General features: G+C 37.9%; 1 protein-coding gene and 2 long non-coding RNA genes across 4 annotated transcripts; 1 reads left to right on the top strand and 2 right to left on the bottom strand.

Moving 5' to 3' along the window:
- Nucleotides 1–1,788: 1,788 nt before the first annotated feature.
- LOC145499861 (uncharacterized) lies at nt 1,789–9,628 on the bottom strand. The gene is made up of 3 exons (XR_014050998.1): nt 8,810–9,628; nt 8,402–8,489; nt 1,789–2,276 (listed from the first exon to the last, which is right to left on the bottom strand). It is a non-coding gene; the product is annotated as an uncharacterized LOC145499861 (long non-coding RNA).
- A 441-nt stretch (nt 9,629–10,069) lies between these two features.
- On the bottom strand, nt 10,070–11,919 carry LOC145499436 (uncharacterized). Of its 2 annotated transcripts, XR_014050932.1 has the most exons (4): nt 11,782–11,919; nt 10,854–10,918; nt 10,444–10,549; nt 10,070–10,126 (listed from the first exon to the last, which is right to left on the bottom strand). It is a non-coding gene; the product is annotated as an uncharacterized LOC145499436 (long non-coding RNA). The 2 variants fall into 2 exon arrangements; XR_014050931.1 differs by lacking the exon at nt 10,070–10,126 and having other exon boundaries at nt 10,353–10,549.
- Nucleotides 11,920–17,898: 5,979 nt separating this feature from the next.
- On the top strand, nt 17,899–22,101 carry LOC145501767 (uncharacterized). Its single transcript, XM_081481162.1, has 4 exons — nt 17,899–17,925; nt 20,762–21,101; nt 21,225–21,422; nt 21,856–22,101. The coding sequence occupies exons 1-4, from the start codon at nt 17,899–17,901 to the stop codon at nt 22,086–22,088; spliced, it is 798 nt and encodes a 265-aa protein (XP_081337288.1). The 3' UTR covers nt 22,089–22,101.
- The last annotated feature ends 202 nt before the right edge of the window (nt 22,102–22,303 follow it).

Raw genomic sequence — 22,303 nt, 5'->3', positions numbered from 1 at the left:
TCTTTTTCCCTCCTGGCTCCTCCCCAGAGGAGGTAGCAGGGAGCAAGATGACTCTTTTTCCCTCCTGGCTCCTCCCCAGAGGAGGTAGCAGGGAGCAAGATGACTCTTTTTCCCTCCTGGCTCCTCCCCAGAGGAGGTAGCAGGGAGCAAGATGACTCTTTTTCCCTCCTGGCTCCTCCCCAGAGGAGGTAGCAGGGAGCAAGATGACTCTTTTTCCCTCCTGGCTCCTCCCCAGAGGAGGTAGCAGGGAGCAAGATGACTCTTTTTCCCTCCTGGCTCCTCCCCAGAGGAGGTAGCAGGGAGCAAGATGACTCTTTTTCCCTCCTGGCTCCTCCCCAGAGGAGGTAGCAGGGAGCAAGATGACTCTTTTTCCCTCCTGGCTCCTCCCCAGAGGAGGTAGCAGGGAGCAAGATGACTCTTTTTCCCTCCTGGCTCCTCCCCAGAGGAGGTAGCAGGGAGCAAGATGACTCTTTTTCCCTCCTGGCTCCTCCCCAGAGGAGGTAGCAGGGAGCAAGATGACTCTTTTTCCCTCCTGGCTCCTCCCCAGAGGAGGTAGCAGGGAGCAAGATGACTCTTTTTCCCTCCTGGCTCCTCCCCAGAGGAGGTAGCAGGGAGCAAGATGACTCTTTTTCCCTCCTGGCTCCTCCCCAGAGGAGGTAGCAGGGAGCAAGATGACTCTTTTTCCCTCCTGGCTCCTCCCCAGAGGAGGTAGCAGGGAGCAAGATGACTCTTTTTCCCTCCTGGCTCCTCCCCAGAGGAGGTAGCAGGGAGCAAGATGACTCTTTTTCCCTCCTGGCTCCTCCCCAGAGGAGGTAGCAGGGAGCAAGATGACTCTTCCCATCGTTAATTTATTCATATATTCAATTTAGGTGATGACTCTAGAAATCGTAAAAAACGAGGTGGAAATGCTTTTATTAATAACAGTGATTATCCGTTACCTTGCTTGGAAGGAGAATTACTTTGCATTTAAGTTTAGTTGAATCCGAGATACACTTTCTCTTCCCAAAGCGGAGCGGAATGCCTTTAGAAAATCGTCAGTGAGAGATACCCCTACACGATATTTTGGGCACATTGGTTTATCTTTTGGCCAAAATTCCGCACTATCTTACCGGGGAATACTGTTTGAAGAGCATAATTTCTGTTCCTCAAACCTCCACTCCACTGAATGAAACAATCGCGCGTGAGGAATAAATTTTTTCTATAATCCTCTACTTTCCTAGGAAGGAGATTTGGTTGGAAGTGTATGTCTTAACCATAATCTCTTAATCTTTTCTTTAAAAGTCAAAAGTGGTTACAGTTTCAGTAAAACTTCCTCCCAAAGTAATTTTCTTTAAGATGGTCAAGGTTTAGGAAATGGCTGAAAGACTAGACGGCTTATTTATGCCCATAGTGTCGACACAGTGTAGTTTAGTCTTACCGCTACTTCTTAACCTCTAACCCTCTCAGAGAAAAGTACTTTGGGAGGAAGTCTACCTCATATTACAACCCCTTTTTGAACTTTAAAGGACGAGTGGAAGATTATGGATGAGAGTTAAACTTCCTCTCCAAATATTCTCTCTAGGAAAGTAAAGGATTATGGACGAGGTTTAATCCTCCTTCGCGATTGTTTCAATCAGGGGAGTGGGGGTTTTGGGGGACAGGAATTAGGACTCTTCGAACAATCTTCCCCTGTAAGATGGTGGGGGATTTTTGGCCGAAGATAAACTACTGTGCACAATGGCTTGTGTAGGGGTATCTCACGATTTTTTTTTATCTGACGATTTTTTTCTGGCATTGCCCTCTGCTTTGGGAATGAGTAATGTTCATTGGATTAAACTGAATTTAAACGCAAAGTAAAGGACAACGACACATGTTTAACCGCACTCACCTTTCTGGTTCTGCGGCATATTTTTTTCTACAGTTATTTTCTAAATAATATTTTATCACAGGAAGGTGTAAGAGCTTATTGGATTCTAGTCTTTAATTTGCTTTTTGCACCTTCCTTACATCAGCTAAGTTTACTTTCGTTATTTGCGAAAATCTCTATCTTTTTATTCTTCCCTCTTACAGACTTAATATTATATATATTCACGTCCGCTTCATTTGTTAATCAACTCTTCCATCGTAACTTACTCTGAGGATCAACAGATTTACGATAAACGGAGTACAGGTGCTTTTCTTAAAGTTTATTTCCAAGCTCAAAGAGAATTTATTGAAAGTGTTTCTGCATTTGTCTTTTAGCCAGTTGTTCGCTGTGGTGTATCATTGTTCACTTTCTTTACTATTCCTCAGGCTACCTGTTGATCGAATCAAATATTAACAGTTCATCAGAATGTGTCACGCAGAATCAACATGTATTATTATGCGATGAACTGTCGGAGTGAGGGTGCTGCTGCGATACTCTCCTACTTGTTCTATATTTTCTTTCCAAATAAAACTTACGGTACTTACATACATAATGAAATGTTCACAAGGTAACGCTAGCTTTTGGCTTCAGAAAAAAATAAACAAGTACTAAGCAAAATAAACTAGTCGTTTAAGTATAGAACTCTTACTAAATGATTGCCAATTAAATCTCTACACTTTAAAACGTCACCATAGTGTTATCGAGCGCAGAATGAACTGTCTTTTGAGTCCATCTTTCAGCTTTGTCCGAACGATTATCAGCTTTTTTTTCTAAAATTTCGAGTGCTGTGACAGCAAATGGCCTTGTTTCACTGGGCCTTCTGCAGAATTTGATTATCCATTCAATATTTCTAAATCCTCTTCCGAAACTTCGGTGAGACGAGAAAAAATGTCCCTGTTTTGCAGACAATCTTCAACCACTTAATAGTAATGGTGATCGTAAGAGATATACCTTAGCCAATCAGAATGTAGTATTGCATTAGTATAATCCGGTAGACTTGTACTAATGATAAACAGATTACTGTACCGTTGTCAAGCACAATAACTGTTGGTTATTAATTCTTACCTAATGATCAAGAGTGATCGCAATAAAACGTTTTCCTGAAATCATTATGAAGAATGATTGACTTTGTGAATTCTTTTGTTAGAAAACATTTCTGGACCTAGAAATTTTAATGTTAAAATTGTAAATTTCATTTTCAAAGTTAAAACTTTAACTTTGCAGCAACTATTTACTTCTGCTGGCATGTTGACACGACCTTGTTTCCTTACTTATGATCAACAACACGCTCTGCCTCGATCTGAACCAGAAGGGAAGAAATGACTTGCATTTAATGTCTTTTTTCAGGTTTTCTGAACTGCACTTAACAAATCTTAAGAAAGAAACTGACATACTCATTTCCACTTGTCTTATTCGCATCCTTGGATGGGCCGTGGCCCAATATTTCTCTGCAAACTGAAGTCGAGTGATACAAAACTTAAGCCCTTCTCCGCTGTGTTAATACTTGGTTGGATTATCGCTTACAGAAAACAGCACCTCTTGTCAAAGATGGCTTTTTTATGTTTTTGGTATCCTTAAAGGGACACAGTCGTCTTTGGGACCGCGCTGACCTGGACACTAGTTTTGTCACTTTGAAAAAGTGTATCATATTTGTATGGATCGTGTCTCTGTGATATGCAAATTAACTATGAAATCAAATGGTATCTAATGCGCATGTGCTCCAGCTGACTGTGTCCCTTTAACTTTTAATAGAGTACCACTGATTCATGCTTCAAAAGTATTGATATTATTGATCAAAGAACGTAAAACCGAAAAATCAAAAACAAAGCCTCTGCAATCTTTTCAAGGCACTGGACGTTTTTTTTAAGCTTTTCGAAATATATGAATTGATTATGTGGTTCTCAAACCTTTTTATCAGCCTAGTGTCTTTGTCAGTAGTCCGACATCACCAAGTCCAATTACATCCTTTACAGGGACAGGATCCGGTACTTCTTTTTTTATTAGGTTACGTCGGTCCTTGCAAATTGACCTTGTGTTTTCACTGCTTACCAAAGCGTCGCTTATTCAACTATCAGAAACCATAGTACACTCGCCGGCCAAGGAGTTGAAAAACAAATATTGCTTCGGAAACAACATCAAAACTCGATCTGCTATTACCGACCAGCTAAGAAATAGACTTACAAATGCGGGGTAAAAATACAGCCTTTATCAGCAATGATGTGAAATGATTTCCTGCTGCAAATTATTAACGACCTGTTAACATGTCCACGACTAAATTTCCTCACGGTTACGTGTTTGATTCTCGGTTCCAGTTTCTTATAGGTCATCGATACAATTTCAAGCATATCCTTAAGACAGTTGCATTTGTTCAAATCATAGTTAATAGAGGGAATGGTTAAGAATCCCACCAAACATCAAAAAAGCAAACAAACAGGCTAAGAGTTATGTTGGAAGGTCTTTGACCCTGTACATCTTTTTGTTTTATGCTCCTAGACTGTGCATGAATTACGTAATCGCAATGTTTTTATTGGTTAGTTGTATGAGCAAACATAACCACTTTTTGTATTTTTCCAGATTTTGCGCAGGGTCAACCTCCCCCCCCCCCTCCCCCGCCCCAAACAGCCAACAAAAACATACAACAAAGAAATTTGCCATGATTCATAACTATTTCCCTTTATTAACCATGTTCAAATGTATTGTGTTTAAGTACTTTCTTATCTCACTTTAATTATTGCCAATGCGTCTCGAAACAGTATTTAGGTCAATGCTCTTTCCAGTATCTTGATAAAGTGATAACAATGGAAACTGACGCAGGTCAATATAAATAACTAAACTTGGTAACTCCTTGTTTAAACAATCAGGGAACGTTTTGTTGTGTCAATTAGTTCACTGCTTTTCTTGACGTTCCTGTGGTAAACAAGCACACTCAAAGGTGTTTATGAATTTAGGTGTACCTTTCTAAGCTCAAGTCTATGTTTTAGAGATTTTTTTGGTTTTTACAAAGTCTTATTTAAAAAAAAATTTGAATCACCATATTTTTTAGTATTTTCAAACTTTTTGACATATTTGCAAAATTTTGAAATCCAAGATGGAGGTCCTTTTCAAAAGCACGATATCATTTTTACCTGACAAGTTATTGCACGAAAATTAACATTCCTAGATGATTAATCACCGCATACTGCATATATCTTTTATTACTATACCGCATTTATAATTTGATGAACATGGAAAGAGACACTCAGTTAACCTTCACCCTTTGCATGTTCTAAAATTTGTTTCATTTTAAGAACTCCATATAAAAGATGAAAAGGATAGACGAATATGATTAATATTCAAAAGGTTTGTTCAAAAGTTCCAAAGCAAAAATTCAACCTTAATGATAATTATGTCTTGAAACCTTTCCTCAGCAATACTGATTGTAAACACTTCTTGTAAAATCACGGTTCCTGCACTGAGACTAGTTTCCAACTTATGATAATAACGTTTTTCAATGTAATAACTTTGTACTAATCTTCCCTATGTCGAATCGATGTGAAAATTATACACTGAGTTGCTAAAATGAGTTTAGATCAGGAGTCATAATCGGGGACGACGGAGACCGTAAGCACGCGCCATTTCTAGTATTGGGGCTGTCCCTATGATATGGGACAATTTTTCTATTTTTAGAACAAATTGCGCCATCGTGTAAGGAAAGCGCGCGTACATGCTGCGAGGATTTTTGCGGTTGTAGCGCGGGGAAAATGGCATCCGAAATCCCCGATATGTTTTATGCTTTTGGCCCACAACTCAATACGTTTATGTCTGTTGGAATTTTGCTTAATTATTATTGTCGTAAGCTGCTCCAATTCGACTGAAGTAAGACAGTGTCGAATTTAGGTATGTCCCGTTTTATATCACTCAGACCAAGTTGCGTACCGCTGCTTCTTTTACAAGAGTTCCACTTTACTCCACTGTAAATTTCAGATACGCTGAAGATTAACAGCTTTTCCGTAACACAGCAAAAAAACTAGTTGGAAAAATTTGGCTATTGCAGCGTCTTAGGACTTCAAAGTTTCCCTCCTCTTGCCACACGCTTGCGGGGATTTCGCCAGAGTCTATCGCCACCGAAAAGTAGTAAAAAATTGCAAGTTTGCATTTCGCCTGAATTGTAAGCAACACTTGATATTTCATCAAGGCCCAATAAGTTTACGTCTGTAGATACGGCGAGGCTTTGTTTGTGTAAAATTCAATAAATTGTCTGTTGTCGATGAATAAGAGCGCCCGCCGATGCGTGTTTTGTACAGTCAGTAAACATGACAAATTGGACTTCCGCAATAATATCTCTAGCTTTTAAATATGTTCAAGGTTGATAAATGTTTGAGAACACATTAAACTGCTTAGCTGAAAATATGTGAATACAGCAGGAATAATCAGCAAAATTACGATGACGCTTTCTTTAATCAACTCGAATAACGATTTCGATTTTGTTGGCTGAGTTATCAAAACTCCTTGTCTATTTTATTTTCGCAGCTGTGTAAAATTTCACTACGTTGAAGAAACACACACGATAGTAGCCTTTTGGCGTTGGTGAAAATTGTTGCAGAATCTCAGCACAAAAGATAACGAAAGAAATCTTTGTCAAGATTTGTTGCCCATTAGCTACAACACCGACTCGGACTTTAAAGTGCACGCCCTGGAGCTACTTGTACGTGTCAGACTTTCCTTCCAAAAATTTTTGCAAACTTGCCAAACGAGCAGAAATAATAAGAAACTATCAAAAACAGGTTTTGGTTATGATTAAGCACTGTTTGAGAAATTCACAAATTACCTCGATACCAGAGTAGAGAGATTTCTTACATGAACTTTATTCTTTAGACAACATCCACGCGAGAACCCACGGCATGTGCGTGGATCCGCGCGGATGTATGTCGTCAGGGTGGCGCAATTTGTTCTAAAAATAGCAAAAGTGCCCCATATCATTAGGTGCGCGCAGATCCCGAGACTTACGGTCTCTGTCCCCGGTTATGGCTCCCGCTTAGATTAAAGATTGGTTATTTATTACGGAAAACGACATTCCAAGGAAGCAGGAGACTGCGCGTGTAGCAATTAACATACTATGTAAATTCAAAGCTTTCTACAGTTTTCGATTCTATTTTATCTATTTTCCATTTCATTATTACATCTCATATGTGTAAACAGTAGTTTTGACACCTTTTGACCTATGTACTTGTTTTATTTATCTATTTTTCTCTGGGTCCATTTTTTTCTTTTTGCTGTTTGTTTCAAAATGTATCGACCATTACTTCAATTTATCATTTCAGCTACCCTGCGAGACTAGCGTCACATATTTATTCTAGCTGGAATGTTATTTGTTTATTGTTTGCTTGAATACTGACACAAAAACTTTATTCACATGCAACAAACTGTTGTTTTCTTGAGAAAAAGAAAATACTCAAACTACACTTTGAAATCTATGTCGGTGAAACATCGCTACATCGAAAACATGACATTTCTCTCAAGGCTTGAGCCCACTTGTGCCCGGACACATGCAAGTACGTATCGAAACCAAACAACGCTCGTAAATATTTTCAGCCACCTGAAAAATTAATTCTGTTTTCTCTGTTCTAAACGTTAATTTTCCATATTAAATGGTGTAGCAAGACACTAATTTGCCCTAGGCGATGATATTTTTTCATTCACCTCCATGTTTAACACTGTACTTATATCAGTTACACAGACGAAAAAGTAGGGCATGTTTATATAGATTTTGGTCAAGCTTCAAACATTGATGACCAAAAAATGATCGTGTTTGCCAAAGCGCAATTAGAATTGTCATGCCGATAAAGTCATGAGCTCTATTAGTCGTTATAAATTAAGTTGCTGTTCGTTCTTGAATGCCTGACAATACTATTCTAAAAAAAAATTGATTTTGAGCAATTCGCTCTCTAAATGAATCACCTTTAAAGTTCATTTGCGGCCTCGTATAAGGAAAGCATTGTTCGCACTGCAAATTATCATTGTACTATTAAACTGGAATTGTTCTCGTAAATTGTCGTACATGGTTCTCTGTCTGCAACATGAGAGGATCACTTCCTTAAACAGTCTTCGTTCGCAAAGCCAAGCCGAGAGTAAGCTGAAATGCCACTTTAGAATCTTTGTTTTTCACAATGTTTATATCAAAATAAATTTGTAACAATTGCTAGTACCACCACCACGTTTTTATTCTGTTAAATTTGAATTCAAAATGTCAGGAAAAAGCACTTCAATTTTGCATTGCGGAGAATATTGGTCCGTTTCAAGTTGTCCTTTAAAATAATAAATTGCGATGTTCAACCTTTCACTTCAGTCTCGTACTCAAAATATTAATTCTACCAATTGATTGTCATACATTTCTTTTGTTCTTAGTTTATGAATTTGGTAACATTGCCTTTGTAACATACTTGACAACGCAACGAGGTACGATGAGGTTATATTTTGATCACTCGTGGACTGAATCCGTTAATGGTAAACGACTAGAGAAACAAGAAAACGACTTACCTGAAGTAAGATATTTACAGGCCAGGGTCCAAGAGCCAGTACACTGCAATCCAAAATGACTACATATTTCTTTGAAATTGCATTTAACCTAGAAAGAAAGGAAACATCAGCAAAATAGCTGGTTAATATTGATTGTATCACTTAACACTCACTGTTTTCACAATGTTCTTACGAAAGTTATAATTATTAACACCAGCATGTTGTTTTATTCTGTTAACTTTGATTCCATTATGTCACTGCACAAGTCTCCAATCTTCAAGTAAAATTCTTCTTACTAGTTACAATATATCCTGATTGCAATATTTTCTCTCCAACTGAGATACTTATAACAAGGGTCAGGAAGGCATTTATATGGTCACCCTTTGGACTGAAACCGTTCAATGGTAAACAGAGAAGAAAACGACTTACCTGAAAAAAGGTGTTTTCAATGGCTGTCAACTTAAACCAGGCTTCGAAAGCTTACACACTTTGATCCAGCATGGCTACACTTTCCACTGAAACGATGTTTGCATTCAACCTGGTGATAAGAAGAGCAAAAGACAACAAGTTAAATTACTTTTCAACGATTATCGGATCTCCAGTTGTGTTAATTTCGAATATTTGCCCCTAAATACACATTTACAGTGCTTTTCTAAAGCATTACTTTATTGAAATTGATGAACAAATCTCTCGCAATCTTGTTACTTTTAAGAATTCGTTCGGGCATCAGAACAATTCCTCGTTGCCCAACCGGTATCTAAGAGTTTATGGGTTCGAATCCCGTCACGAATTGAGATGTTCAATTCTTTGTCCCACGCTCACCACAGGATCAAAATTTCATCTTTCACTACTCTCGATTAGATTTCTCTACAGGATACTTGGAATGACACAGTTATTAAAGTGGTCGACGACAAATTCAAGTAAAATAAGGAAAGGGTGAACTTATCTGAATTAAGATTTTTCCAATATGTTATAGTGCACCAGCGTTCAAGAATTACACACTGCAATCCAAAATGGCCACACTTTCTCTTCAATATCCGAGTTCACCTGGCAAAAAGGGAGATTAAACATAAAACAAACTATTTTTTTCATCAGCAAATTCGAGACGTGTTTATAAATTTAATAACAGACAATTCTGCAGTGACTTCTTAAAGCAGGTATCAATACTGTATGGTAAAATTATTTAAGAAAACACTAAATTTTTGTTGGCTGGCAAATCTGAAACAAACTTCCTGGTTCTGCCGAGGACATTAAAATAGTTAAAGATTTTCTCAGCAAGATACTTTGAAATGTATTGACATGGAAGGAGATTTTATTAACTTGGGACTGAAACCGAAAAAAACGGAAAATTTGAGGTGCTGGACTTATTGTAGGGAAAAAGCGTTTCCAGCCATTAGCAAGCAGTGAACTACTAATTGAAACCACTGAGTCCAAGAGCTAACGAAGTTGCTTTTCTTACATTGGCAAATTTTCAGTCCTTCGTGTCATAAATTTTCCAGAAACCAAGTGAGGCAAGTTGCAGATAAATTTCTAACACCGGCAATAAATATTTATGAACGTTACTGCTGAGCTTTGGTCGTACATTTAAACAACATTTCTCAGTTAATGAATAGAAAGCTGCAAAGATAATATCTGGTCTATCTGAACCAAGATGTTTGCAATACTTACTTTGTACCAAAGAACATTAGAGCCAGGCACTGTCGTACAAAATGGACTTGTTTTCTCTCAGCATATCTTTTTTAAAACCTCCATGAAAAAGAAAAGAGGAAGCTTTGATACACTGACTTTTAAAAATTGCGTTAGGCTTAGGAATTTGGTCAAAACAATGCAGAGCTAGCGTTTCACAGAGACATTTAAAGCATAAATACTATTCAGGCTGCGTTTGAACGCACAGAGCAGTATACATTTTTTTTTTGTTACATGCCTGAAGACAGTTCATTTGGTTATTTCCTTCAGGATGTACTCAACATGATAAAAGAAAATCAATTATTTTCTTTCTTGGACTGATACTGCAAATGGTATAAGACAGAAGAGTTAAGAAAATGACAACGAGCTTATCTGACTATAAAATCTTTCAGATGTCGTCTGCTTGCATCGAAGCGAAGGGTAAAACACTGCAATCCAAGATGGCTGCATTTTCTTTCAATGCACGTGCACTCTGTGTTCAACCTTGGAAAAAAGAGAGCAAATGTCAAGAAATGAAGTAAATCTCCTTTTATTCAATAGAACAGTCTTGTAGTTGTTCAATGTTGCTATTTTCAGGCATATTACATTGTATTCGCTAGCCTGAAATCAAGAGACTAGAGAAATGCATTTTATAGTGGTGACTGGCTTTCTTTTCGCTTAGAAAATTTACTGAGTACAAACGTGCTAGGTCTGGGATTCTGGTGGTATATTGTATTTCGATCAATCTTGCTCTGAATTAAATCGTTTACCAGGAAAACGACGAACAAATGACAAAACTACCAAGTACTTATCTGAAATCAGTCATTTCCTGTAGTCAACTACCAGGTTGCGCTAGAGCCCAAGAACTACAACCTGCAATCCAAAAAGGTTTCTGTTGCATTTTAATTGAAATTACCATACACTAGAACAAAAAATTCATAAAATTGTAGCAAGGGTCAAACTGAACCATGGCAATCAATTTATCGTGATAGCTATCTTAGTCAGAATTTTTAAATCAGACTTTGCAACAAGGTCAGATCATACTTGTAAAATAAAGATAAAGTAAAACCTAGAATTTACCGGATATTGGAGTTGATCGCAACATGAAGAGACTGATAAGGAGAGAACGGAGCTTCAAAGCTGAACACGGCTGCTCATAATAGACTACGAGTAGTCCCTCTTTCGCTTAGTCCGTCGTGCGTGACGCGAAAGAAATTCGCGAGAAAAAAATGGCCGCGCGAAATCCTCGGGGCTCTTCGCCTCCAGGATTTCGCGCGGCCATTTCTTTTCTCGCGGTTTTCTTTCGCGTCACGCACGACGGACTAAGCGAAAGAGGGACTACTCGTGGTCTAGCTCATAATGGTTATATTTCCTTTGGGTTCCCTCTGTTCGTCTAATGCCAGAAGGAGAGAGGAAACTGTCAAAAATATATCACCTTTGAGTTTGAGGTCTTATCAGTCGGTCAATCAGTTTGGTAGTTAGAAACCGGCCATATAACATCGGACAATATCGCCTGCATTAACAAATTTCTTAATGTTCTCTTAAAATTATTTTCTCGCCAGAATTCAACGCAAGTTTGCTCGAAATTGGTTCCATTCGTCAAGTAATTTCTGATTTCACGAAAATGTGAACAATTATGAAAACATGAGGATAAATGAACAAAAGCCACAATGTAATTATAACTCAAATCTGCCTTCATTTCTGAAATTCTAACCAAATATTTTGATATTACTTACCCGAAAATGTATCAGAAATCAATCGTGAGGCGAAGGACAAGGATGGCTGTATAACATCTCAACAAAGTCGGTCTCAAAGTAAAACCGACTAAATTAAACTCCAATTAAAACATTCACGAGCAGTAAGTTCAGCGATTGTATGGAAACAAATTGTTCCTGCATGAGAAAAGAATTTAAATTCTCAGGGAATACTATTGACGTAACTTTAAAACTGTTGATATTAAGTCAGTCAGATCTTCATACCCTGAGTAACTCAGAGCATCGGAGCAATGGATAACAAGCCGGGTATAAAACACAGGTCACATTCCACAGGTCAAGAGTAGAAATCCTTACTCTACTGATGAATAACTATGCCAAAAGTTTCCCCTCGATCTAAAACAACATTTTCGCAGAGTGCTAGGGCTAATTAGGGCTAGGAGACTGAATCTTGGTGCTGTTTATTTATCTGTAGTGCAGTGACTCTGTACTCTGACCTGTGGAATGTGACCTGCAGTTCAGACCCGCCAAGGACAACATTAAACAGTTACAAATACGACGAACAAGAGAGCTAGTATTTCTGAAATGTGGTATTCAGTAAGAAACTTTCAAACCTGCTATTCCGATGTGCTTGTCTAAACGAACTTGGTAATTCTTTATTCCGAAAGTTTCACACCCTCCCAGTATTCAACAATTTCTTCACTGTGTGGACGTAAAAAATTGCTCAACGAACTGGTTATACTAAACCACTAAACTGCGGAAAAAGGCAAGCGTAGCGAAACGAGGCGAAAAGCGAACAAGATCATGAAATGAAAAAACGAAAGCGTATACTTATCTGCGAAGGGGAGCACATCGACGAAGATACTGGTTCACCTTCACAACACACGACGCTTTCTGACACTAAAATGAACGGGATGTCCTTCGAGACTTCCTTACATACACGATTAAAATTCATTCCACCCACTAGAAAAGTGTTTGCTGCATCAGAATATTTTATTGAGATTTCTGTGCGTCAAACAATAGAGCATACAATGATATCAATAAAAAAATATCGAATAAAGCACGCACTCAGTCGCCAGTTATTTTCTTCTAAAAAAGTATAGGTATTTCAAATGAAATTCGTTGAATAGTTTTCAAGAAGTTGACTCTTGAAGTCCTTTGTGATATCACTTAAAACCTCAAGGAAAGACTGAACATGTGTCTTCGGGAGCTTGAAATTCATCGCCGCGTTTTAAATGCACGTGTCTTATTCTCAGTTGTGTTGGCATTTTATAGAGCCAAGCCCTGAAAACTAAACGTGTCAGGTGTTTACCATGATAGGCACGGAAGGCGTGCTCGGACTATTCGGTGACAACACTGGGACTGTAAAATTGTGTAAAAGCAAAAAACATAAACATATTAAAAATAATTTTGATAAATGTATTTAACATCAATTCTGTCTTGAATTCCAAACATGATTTGTTACCCACAATGCAAGGATTTGAGTTAGAGTCAAAACTAGAGGTCCAGAACAATGCTTTTCTCTCACTTTCCCTTGATAAAAATAAAATTTCTCTAACCAAATAAACAACAGACATAGTAACGGTTTCTAGCCTACCCTCAGATTTCTATATTGCAGAACTCCAAGTTGTATAATTTCAAAGTAACAACTTGGATTCTTGTTTGTTTTCAAAATGACTGTACAACTCTGATTTTTTACGACAAAAATCTTAGTTGTATAATTTCAAATGTACAACCCGGATTTTCCTATGAAAATCCAAGGTGTGCAATTTTTCTAGTGATAACTTCATGGGTTGTCACAAAATAAGAATGGCAAACCCATTTGGAGCACTGTCAGAAAATGTGATCAAGAACTTCAGTTAGCCAGCGGATGTATTCAATTTATGTTAACAACTAACCGAATCTTGCGGAAAGAGCTTTTATTTCAGATTTGCGCCGATGGCATGATTCTTGACGATGAGGATTTAGAAGTGAACAGCCAACCAGCTCCCAGACTGGAATGGTAAAATTGTTTCACTTTCAACGTTAACATATTGTTGTCCCCACATTGGCCAGCAATCGACCACCTTGATTGGTTCTGATCCGGTTTACAAGGCTGCCTCAGTCTTTGATCACGCGAACCGTGCGGGAGGCGTTTTGCTGAATTCTACCAAGTCTGCACAACGGTACTTGGTAGATCAAGTTAAGAGTTCAACGATAACTTGTCCTGGTTTAGTCCTATGTTTACTTCCGTTACAGCCTCCTTAGTGCTTGTGGTAACATACGGCTTCTGGTGTGATCCGAGGAGGAAGACAAGAGAGACATCCAGGATACAATGGCAAGTCCTCTGAAAATACAATCAACCTCCCATTCTTCCTCTTGCGACGCCTTTTAACGTTTAAAACCAAATGGTCCATATTTTGCATGAAACTAAGCACAGACAAAAATTGAGTAATAACCCTCGTTATTTTCCGATTTTGTCGGAGGTGCGGTGGCCTCATGGTTAGTGCGCTTTGTCTCCGGATCGAGCAGTCATGGTTCGAGCTCTGGCCGGGGATATTGCCTCGTGTTCTTGGGCAAAACATTTTACTCTCACAGTGCCTTTCTTCACCCAGGTGCATAAATGGGTACCGGCGAGCTTAATACTAGGGGTAACTCTGCGATGGACTAGCATCCCATCCAGGGGGAGTAGAAATACTCCTAGTCGCTTCATGCTACAAAAAACGGGATAAGTCCCGGCCAGATGGGCCACTTGGCTCGTATGCAGACTTCACCTTTTTACCTACTTTCCGATTTTAGCAACTGCTTCTTATCGCGTACTTTCTGAGGTTGGAAATTAAACTTCCGTTTGTCGCCATTTTTGGGCAGCTTAACAGCTACCACTTGTCGGACGATTCATTTTTAAATAACTTGCTTTCAAATAGATAGAGAGAAGAAGGGACAAATTTTGTCGAAAATCAGTTGTCCCTCTTCAGTAATATAAACTTTGTGATAAGACCTAATAAGGGCCATCTAACACAAATATCAGATTTGTTTCAGCTTGTTGGATCTACTACTTTCCGAATGTGGCTATTTTCGGAACTTTAGAGCATTATCATGGAGCACTTGCCGAAAGTAAATACCAGACATGAATGCCTTTAACCAGCACTGTCCGCTACATCTGAATAGACCTCATCACGGTTTTGGAAGCCAATTTCATACAGGGCTAAGATTTAGTCAAGCTGTTTCGTTAGGGTTAGGGGTAGATTGAGTTTATGTTTATTAAACACCCTATTAGAAGGAGCGCTCTAAAAGCCGTTCGTACTTAAATTCGATAGAAACCATCCTCGAAGACCCAGGGGCTGCTAGCCGGGACGATGCGATATTTTCGGGCGGGCGAAATGTTCCGGCGAAAGTTTACTTCAAGTGCGGCTTGTCCGCTCTTGAGCAACCATATTTTAGGAAAGAAAAACAAAACCCTTCTTTACGTTATAACCTTAAAGTGACAAACATAAATTACCATAGCCAGGTACCACATATAAAACAGTAAAACACCTGGGTTGTCAAAGAAGGTAAATACTGACCAATAGCTCTTTTGCTCTTTCTTATATGACTAATGTGATTCCATGCATTAAATCCTTTAATTTGTATCTGTTCCTTAACTAGTTGGGTAGATCTAGGCCTCAGTCATTTTCTTTCGTTTTTGTTGTTTATAGTCATCATAAACATTCCAAATACCTGGAAAGAGAATTTAACCATGGATATTGCCTCACTCATAATTTCTTCATGGACATTGCCTCATGCGGTCATTTTTTTTTTTTCTGGATACGGCTCTGGGATCTCGCATTTTAATTATCCAGTGGAAACTATATCGATGGTTACATCTTTTCCTTTCCTTGCAAACGGGAAGTTATTTCTTGTCATGTTCATGTAATTTGATGCCACTTTCAAAGTTTGTCTGTCATTTATTTTATTACACCAATATGCAGTGCATTATTTTTTCTTTTACTACATTCATTTTGAAATCACTTGTGATTTCGCAATCTGATTGGTTCTCAACAGTGCAATTTATTCACGAATCCCAGTATTTTTTTTCTATAGATGGTATCTTTTTTTAAGCCAATAAGAATGAAACACTAAAACAAAACAGCCAATCAGATTTCAAGGCTTGTTTAAAGTTAACAATCAAACTGAACGAAAGCCAGTGCGATTATTTCAGAATTCCACTGTTTTTTCGCTTGTTTCTAGATAGATCTTATCTATAATTATCTCATACTTTCAGCTCTGCCTTTTCTCTCACTCTGAGAAACGATATGCTTTGAAAATGGCATTAACTGAAATCAATTAAAAACCTCTTTCAGTGTTCATACAAGGTTCGGACTGAATCAACCAAATCTGTAAAGTTAGAGCACTTGTTTCCTCTGTTTTCTGTGTAGAGAAACACCGTCATACCAAACGAAGCTTTTTTATCAAACAATGTGAATCTGATTCATGAAGTATGGGCTGTGCAGTCACGGTATTTTGAGTTATTTTGGCCACATACAAAATTATCTTTAAATGGTAGGAAACCTGAAAATAACAGTTTAATAAGATAGAAAAACACCAAAGAGATAATGATAAACCAAAAAGGAACAAGGATGGCTAAGGATGGAGAAGATTAACACAGATGACAAACGACGAATTTGAAAAATTGAGGCTAAACTTTTCAATATGCGCAAACCGTGACTGAGCTCCATTAACCTGATAAACCACAGTGTTATTTACAACCGTCAGAGACTATCCCCAAGCTGGTGAACAATTGATGGTAATCAGGACCCCAACAAAGGATAATCTTGGACAATTAAGATATTGCAACTAATAGGATGTAATCATAATCGAAATAAAATACTACGATAGTTACGCAGGGTATTTTTCAACACACGGTTTAAAATTTTCAAACCAAGACCACAATCTTTTCATTATGACTTAAGAATCATGAAATGGCAGCATGCTTGCAGTTTCAAGTCTTTAACATGTTCTGAAGTAATCTTAATTTAAACGTTTAGAGGCTTTTTTCTTTTATTAAGAACTCACACCACTGTTCAAATAAATCAACGTGTTTATACATACTATCTATTTAGAAGGCGGCCCTTGAGGCATTTTCAGGCTTTTTTTTGTAATTCCTGGTAATTGCTAAAATCCTGAATTACCGGCATTGCAAAGAAAACTGAAAGTGGTTCCCCCCCTGTTTTTCATTTTTCTCGCATATTGAATTTCTGTACTTCTTGGAGTATGCCAAATGATCCTGAAGCGAGGGATTTCTAACGTTTGAATAGTGAACTGTGATTCCTAGAGCGGAGAGGAACTCAGTTACACCTGGAAAATTTTACCGTGTTACGCTAGCTATAGAGAAATATTATTTGCGTTAGGCTGCATTAAAAGATTTAACAGTGGGAGACTACCACTTATAAACAGCCGGTACCAAACGTCGAACAATATGACACCTGCAGGAATACCATCATCGAATGCGATGAGCCGTAGTTACGTGTAATTCTAAGAATTATCTAAGGGTGAATCTTACGGTACGTATATACATTCTTAAATTTGTTCCCAGTGAGCAAAATAGAGTGCGGAAGATGTCGCAATTTGCGACACTTTTGAAAATATTTCGGTGGTTAATAGCCCTCTTTATTACACTTACGGTAAGTTCAGTGATCTCTTGTTACTATTGTTTTCATTTAGGGTAAAACTAATTTGATGCGTATTTTCACACAATGTCACCGGCTTTTTGTTACCTTGTAATTGATAAGTTAGCAAGTCTTTATTTATATTACTGCACTGTTTGTTTTGGTTATATGTGTTCTATATTCGTTAGACATGTGGTATTAGAGTTTTGGTATTTACAAATATAGTCCTTGTTCTAAAAATGCATGTCTTCTTTGTTTTGTGACCACAGTGTGATACATGACAAGCCTTGAAAATAGCGTTAAAATTGTTAAAAACACTTTGAGCGTTAGCGTCATTACCGGAAAGGATCAAAAAAATCTGTAACATTGAAAAGTGTTTTCTTCGGTTTTACCTTGTACAGGAACAGTTTATACAAAATATCATAAGTAACTTATCACAAAACAATGTCATCATCTTTCAAGTAGCGTGTCGTGTCTTAAACTGAAAAATCAAAGTGATTCTCAACCGTCAGTGATTATGGATCAAACAAGACTGGACAAGAAAGTATATTTTCCAACACGCGTTTAAAAGCCAGAATTTGGAGATAAAGAAACTCAAGATAGCTCTTTGGTGGTATGATATATTTCAAGAACTGCATAGTGCATCCTAAAATTTCATCATAAGCACGTTAAAGGCATGTCCTCATCGCCTCGTCTAAACACATCTAATGAAATTTTTCTGAAAATTGATCATCTATGGAGTTAACGCTGCCTTGGATATCCAATATCATAATAACGAAATTGTTAACGCTTCTTGAATTTCAGTTTTTCCCTTTTCAAGCAACTCCTGGGAGTTAGAAATCCAAGAAAGACAAAATAATGAAGGTGCTGTAAGATATTTTTCAGTAAGCAGTGGAAGGAAAGAAAATAGCAGTTTGGAAAAGAAAAAAGTGTAAGAGTTCAATCTTTCGCCGCAGGATGACTAGATTCAATTAGTCGGTTATTTTGTTCTCCTGAAAGTTCATTCTTCGTGTTTCCACGTGTATTTAACCTTGATGCAAACGTTTTCCGTATCTTAAGGACTCGTCCAAACTATGCCTAGGAATGTGAAAACGGAGGTTTCACTCTAAAATCGAATCACATGTTTTCCGCCCACACTGCGCCGGAGGAATTTTAAAACGCAACAATATATCGCCGGTCATTTTGGAGTTGTGGTTCAGAAAAACTCGGTCAAAGAAATCACATGATAAACGTGACGCCATCGTTTTCGAAAAGTTCCTTTTTCAAAATTTTTTCTGTCCACACGAAAACGAAAACGAAAAGCTCGCGTTTTCAAATTCCCCTAGTTTGAAGAACGTTTTCGAAAAGCTCCGTTTTCGTGACAGATTAGTGTGGATGGTAGGCCTAATCGTAGAAATGAAGCTGCGTTTTCAAATTTCTCAGTCTGGCATAGTGTGAAGACTGCCTTTGAATCAAAGTATTTTGAAAGCGAAAAAAATTATGCATCGATACAGAGCTGCCGTGTTTTTGAAGAACCTCCGCATTGAGAGTTTGATTTGTTAGAGGAGGATACTTGAAACCAGGTACCAAGCTAAAACCTCGATAAGGAGACAGTTTAACACCTGTCTTGCATACTTTTGTGGTGAACCAAAACGTCGGTTGCTTCTTGTAGATTCATTTTAGATTCATAATTTCGTTCCAAAGGAACAAAGTAAGGGAGGTGTCGCATTTTGCAAATGCTCGAAAACATTTTGTTCGTTGTTCTCTGTATAATACTCCCAGTGAATTGCATTATTATTTTCACGGTTATCACGATAAATTCATGTCATTCTTTCTAACGCTGTCATCTTAATTTCCTCACAGTGTTATTGAAACATGAAGTTTCTTACATTTTTGCAGTTTAGTTTACTTGTTTTGTTTTCCTTTTACAGCGTTTCACTTCTAAATTACTGTGCTGTTATAAGGCCAGTTTCATACTCTTTTGACACTCATGTTATGTTCTTGCCAAGCTCATGTAACATATCCATTCTGTCGGGAGGTCCTTGTTTCCCTGCCTCTATTCAGTGACTGTTGCATTTAAATGTAAGACCCAATTCAAAGGACTTTTTCTTTACCTTTCTTGTTTGCTGTGTAAAGCAATTGAACTCAGGCCATACAAAAAATAGATATCACTATGCTATAAAGAAAATGCGAACGCAAATTCGTAAGGACAACCGTGTCTAATTTAAACCTGATAGAATTCCTCAGATGTGTTCACGCCTTTAGTGTTCAAGTCATTTAGTTCTGAGCTTTTTCGTCAATAAAGCCCTGCGATTTATTATTCCACAAATCAAATCCAAAATTTGCATCGATGGAAACCTAAAATTTAGTGGTCTAGCCTTGTTGAATTAAAACCTATTATGCCAATAAACTGAAGCATGCAGTAATTGAGCTGTTACAATAGATCGTTCGATTACAAGGCTTTGAACTCAAATTGAAAATGTGAAGCACATTATTCAAATTCTGTCGCTGTGTCTTGGAACAATCATTAAGAACTAATTTCAATATGCTCCGTCTAAAAAACAAGAACAAAAAGTACATATATCAACCCTTTGATTTTGGTCGGAGGGACTTGACTCGAACTGTTACTAATACCCATTGCTGAAACTACTTGCTCTTCCTAAGAAATGATTTTTCTGTAAGAAAGCACAGGCATGAATTCCCTTCATTCTAGGAATAGCTGTTACAGCAGTTATTATTAGTTTGACATAGAAACGAAGCGAAAAGGTCAATTTTGCTTTGTGTTGATAAACTTTGATATTTTCTCTCCTTGTATGCCCATTAAAACTAAAATAAAATTATAAGACTGAAGCCTCAACTGTAGTAACAGTTGTTAGTGCATGGGTAGTTCCAGAAGCGGGCAAGATGAACCAAATACTGTGTTGTAAATGTCTACCCTAGCGGGTAAGATCGTGCCATCTTTCCCACTCGGGATTACAAGCTGTTTCCAGCAGGAAAAGTGTGTCGTTAATACCATATAACACTCACTCACATTCAATCCCGGAATGCCCAGTGGTACATAGGGCATACCATATAAGACCAAGCTTATTCGGTGAAAAAGGCTCGTTTTTCTCTCGTGTTTGTGAGCTTCGACTGCGTCTTACATAAACACATACAAAAAGGATTCGGCAGTATCCAGCCAACCTCACTGAACAAGCTTGGCTAATAACCCATATTTATAACAAAATAACCAGACCCATGCTTAGCTACTGAATGACACATATGCTGTTTGCAATTCCCCGGTGCATTCTGTTTGTAATTTATTATTTTATCTGTAAGAGGGTTGATGCGTTAAAAGGTCTTGGGGATTAAGACTGATAAGAGATTGATGCACTTGACAATTTCTGTTTAACATCTTCCAGTTTATTGAGGCTGCCAAACATAGTTCCGCTAAACATGATGAACAAGGAAATGACGATTTGTTCACCAAATCATTGCAAGTTAAATGGTTCAACAACTTGTCTAACACCCTGTGCAACGAAGTCTCAACTTCCTGGAAAAACAGAAGGGGTTCTTTTGACCCAAAAGTCGTTGTTCAAAGCCTGACTGCTTTATTGAGAGAAGAAAGTGCTACTCAGGGAAAGCAAGTAGACGATTCCTTTTTTCAAAGTTTGGAAGAGTTGCAGACTGACCCTGACTTCAACACAATATTGACGCAGTTTGATGATGCACTAAATGGAAAGAGAAATATGATGACCATAGGTAAGCTGATTGGTTTGTTACTTGCTTACGTTTCTGTTCTTTGTTTCAAGCTTATTTCGGTGTGTGCGCCCATTGGCCCATGTGATTTTGTCACGATTTGTGGGAATACTCATTTTGTTTAAGGTACTGATCTGCCAGAACTTCAAGAAGAACAATCAGATCCAATAAAGGACGTGGGCCTCAAAGGTCTGGTGCTAACTGGAGAAGGGAGTGAAACAGAGAACGACTTGATAAGATACAGTAACTACATGTCAGGAGCAGGATCCACCTTTGGTGGTTTTATGGCTGGTCTCCCTCAAGATGTCAAAGAGTTAACGAAAGGTAATCAACGTATCAATGCATTTAGTCATAGCATAACATCGGCAAGGAGCAAATGTTTAAGTAAGTAGTTTTTAAATTCACTTAACTTAATACGACTGAAACCAAACGTACGCCAAAATCATCATCATCATCATCGTCATCATCTCCTTCCTCCTTCACTTTAGGCTGCCACTTTGTTTAGAATCATACAGGTCAATCAAGAATTCCATTCAAAATAGGAATACATTAATAACAGTATTTATACAGGGGGCGCACTTCACTAAAAAATGGTATTGTGTGAGGCCCTAAGAGAATAGAATAAGCTAAGAGTAATTATTTATGACAAGTTAGAAACATAAAAACTTCATATAGTTTGGTTTGAAGAAGAGCTTTTGGCTGTCTTTACTCTAGCACTAAAAGTATCATAAATTCCTCGTTTATATTTTGCTTCTAGGAACGATGAAAAGCTTAAATTACAAACACGATGCTCTAGAATACAAGTTACAGAAAGGAATTACAGTCGATGAACTCAGAGATGAAAACTTTCAAAAAATTGTCAAAAATAACATAGAGCCTGAATTAGAACTTCGTGCAAAGAGAAGCGGAGTAAGTAACATCCAAGAAATGGTTGTGTCAGAATCATTTGACAAGATCAAAGAACTTCCAGGTGTTGGTGACGAGCAGTGATTGACTCAACAGAACTTCAATACCCAAAAGAAATTAGCTCAGCAAAATGAAAGGATTTCATCAAAAAAAGTAGCTGGTAGAATTTTACGTAAGGTTGGCATCGGTGTTGAGACGTCTACCACTGCTTTTAGTCTGGCTCAGGGAGGGATTGATACTGCAGCTGGAAGTGATATGATAAAGAGAGCTCGCGATTTAAGAGCACAGGGTTCAATTAC

This window comes from Orbicella franksi, chromosome 10, assembly GCF_964199315.1.
Source record: "Orbicella franksi chromosome 10, jaOrbFran1.1, whole genome shotgun sequence".
Taxonomy (NCBI): domain Eukaryota; kingdom Metazoa; phylum Cnidaria; class Anthozoa; order Scleractinia; family Merulinidae; genus Orbicella; species Orbicella franksi.
Note: the sequence above shows the minus strand (reverse complement) of the source record. Positions and strands in the feature narration are given on the sequence as shown.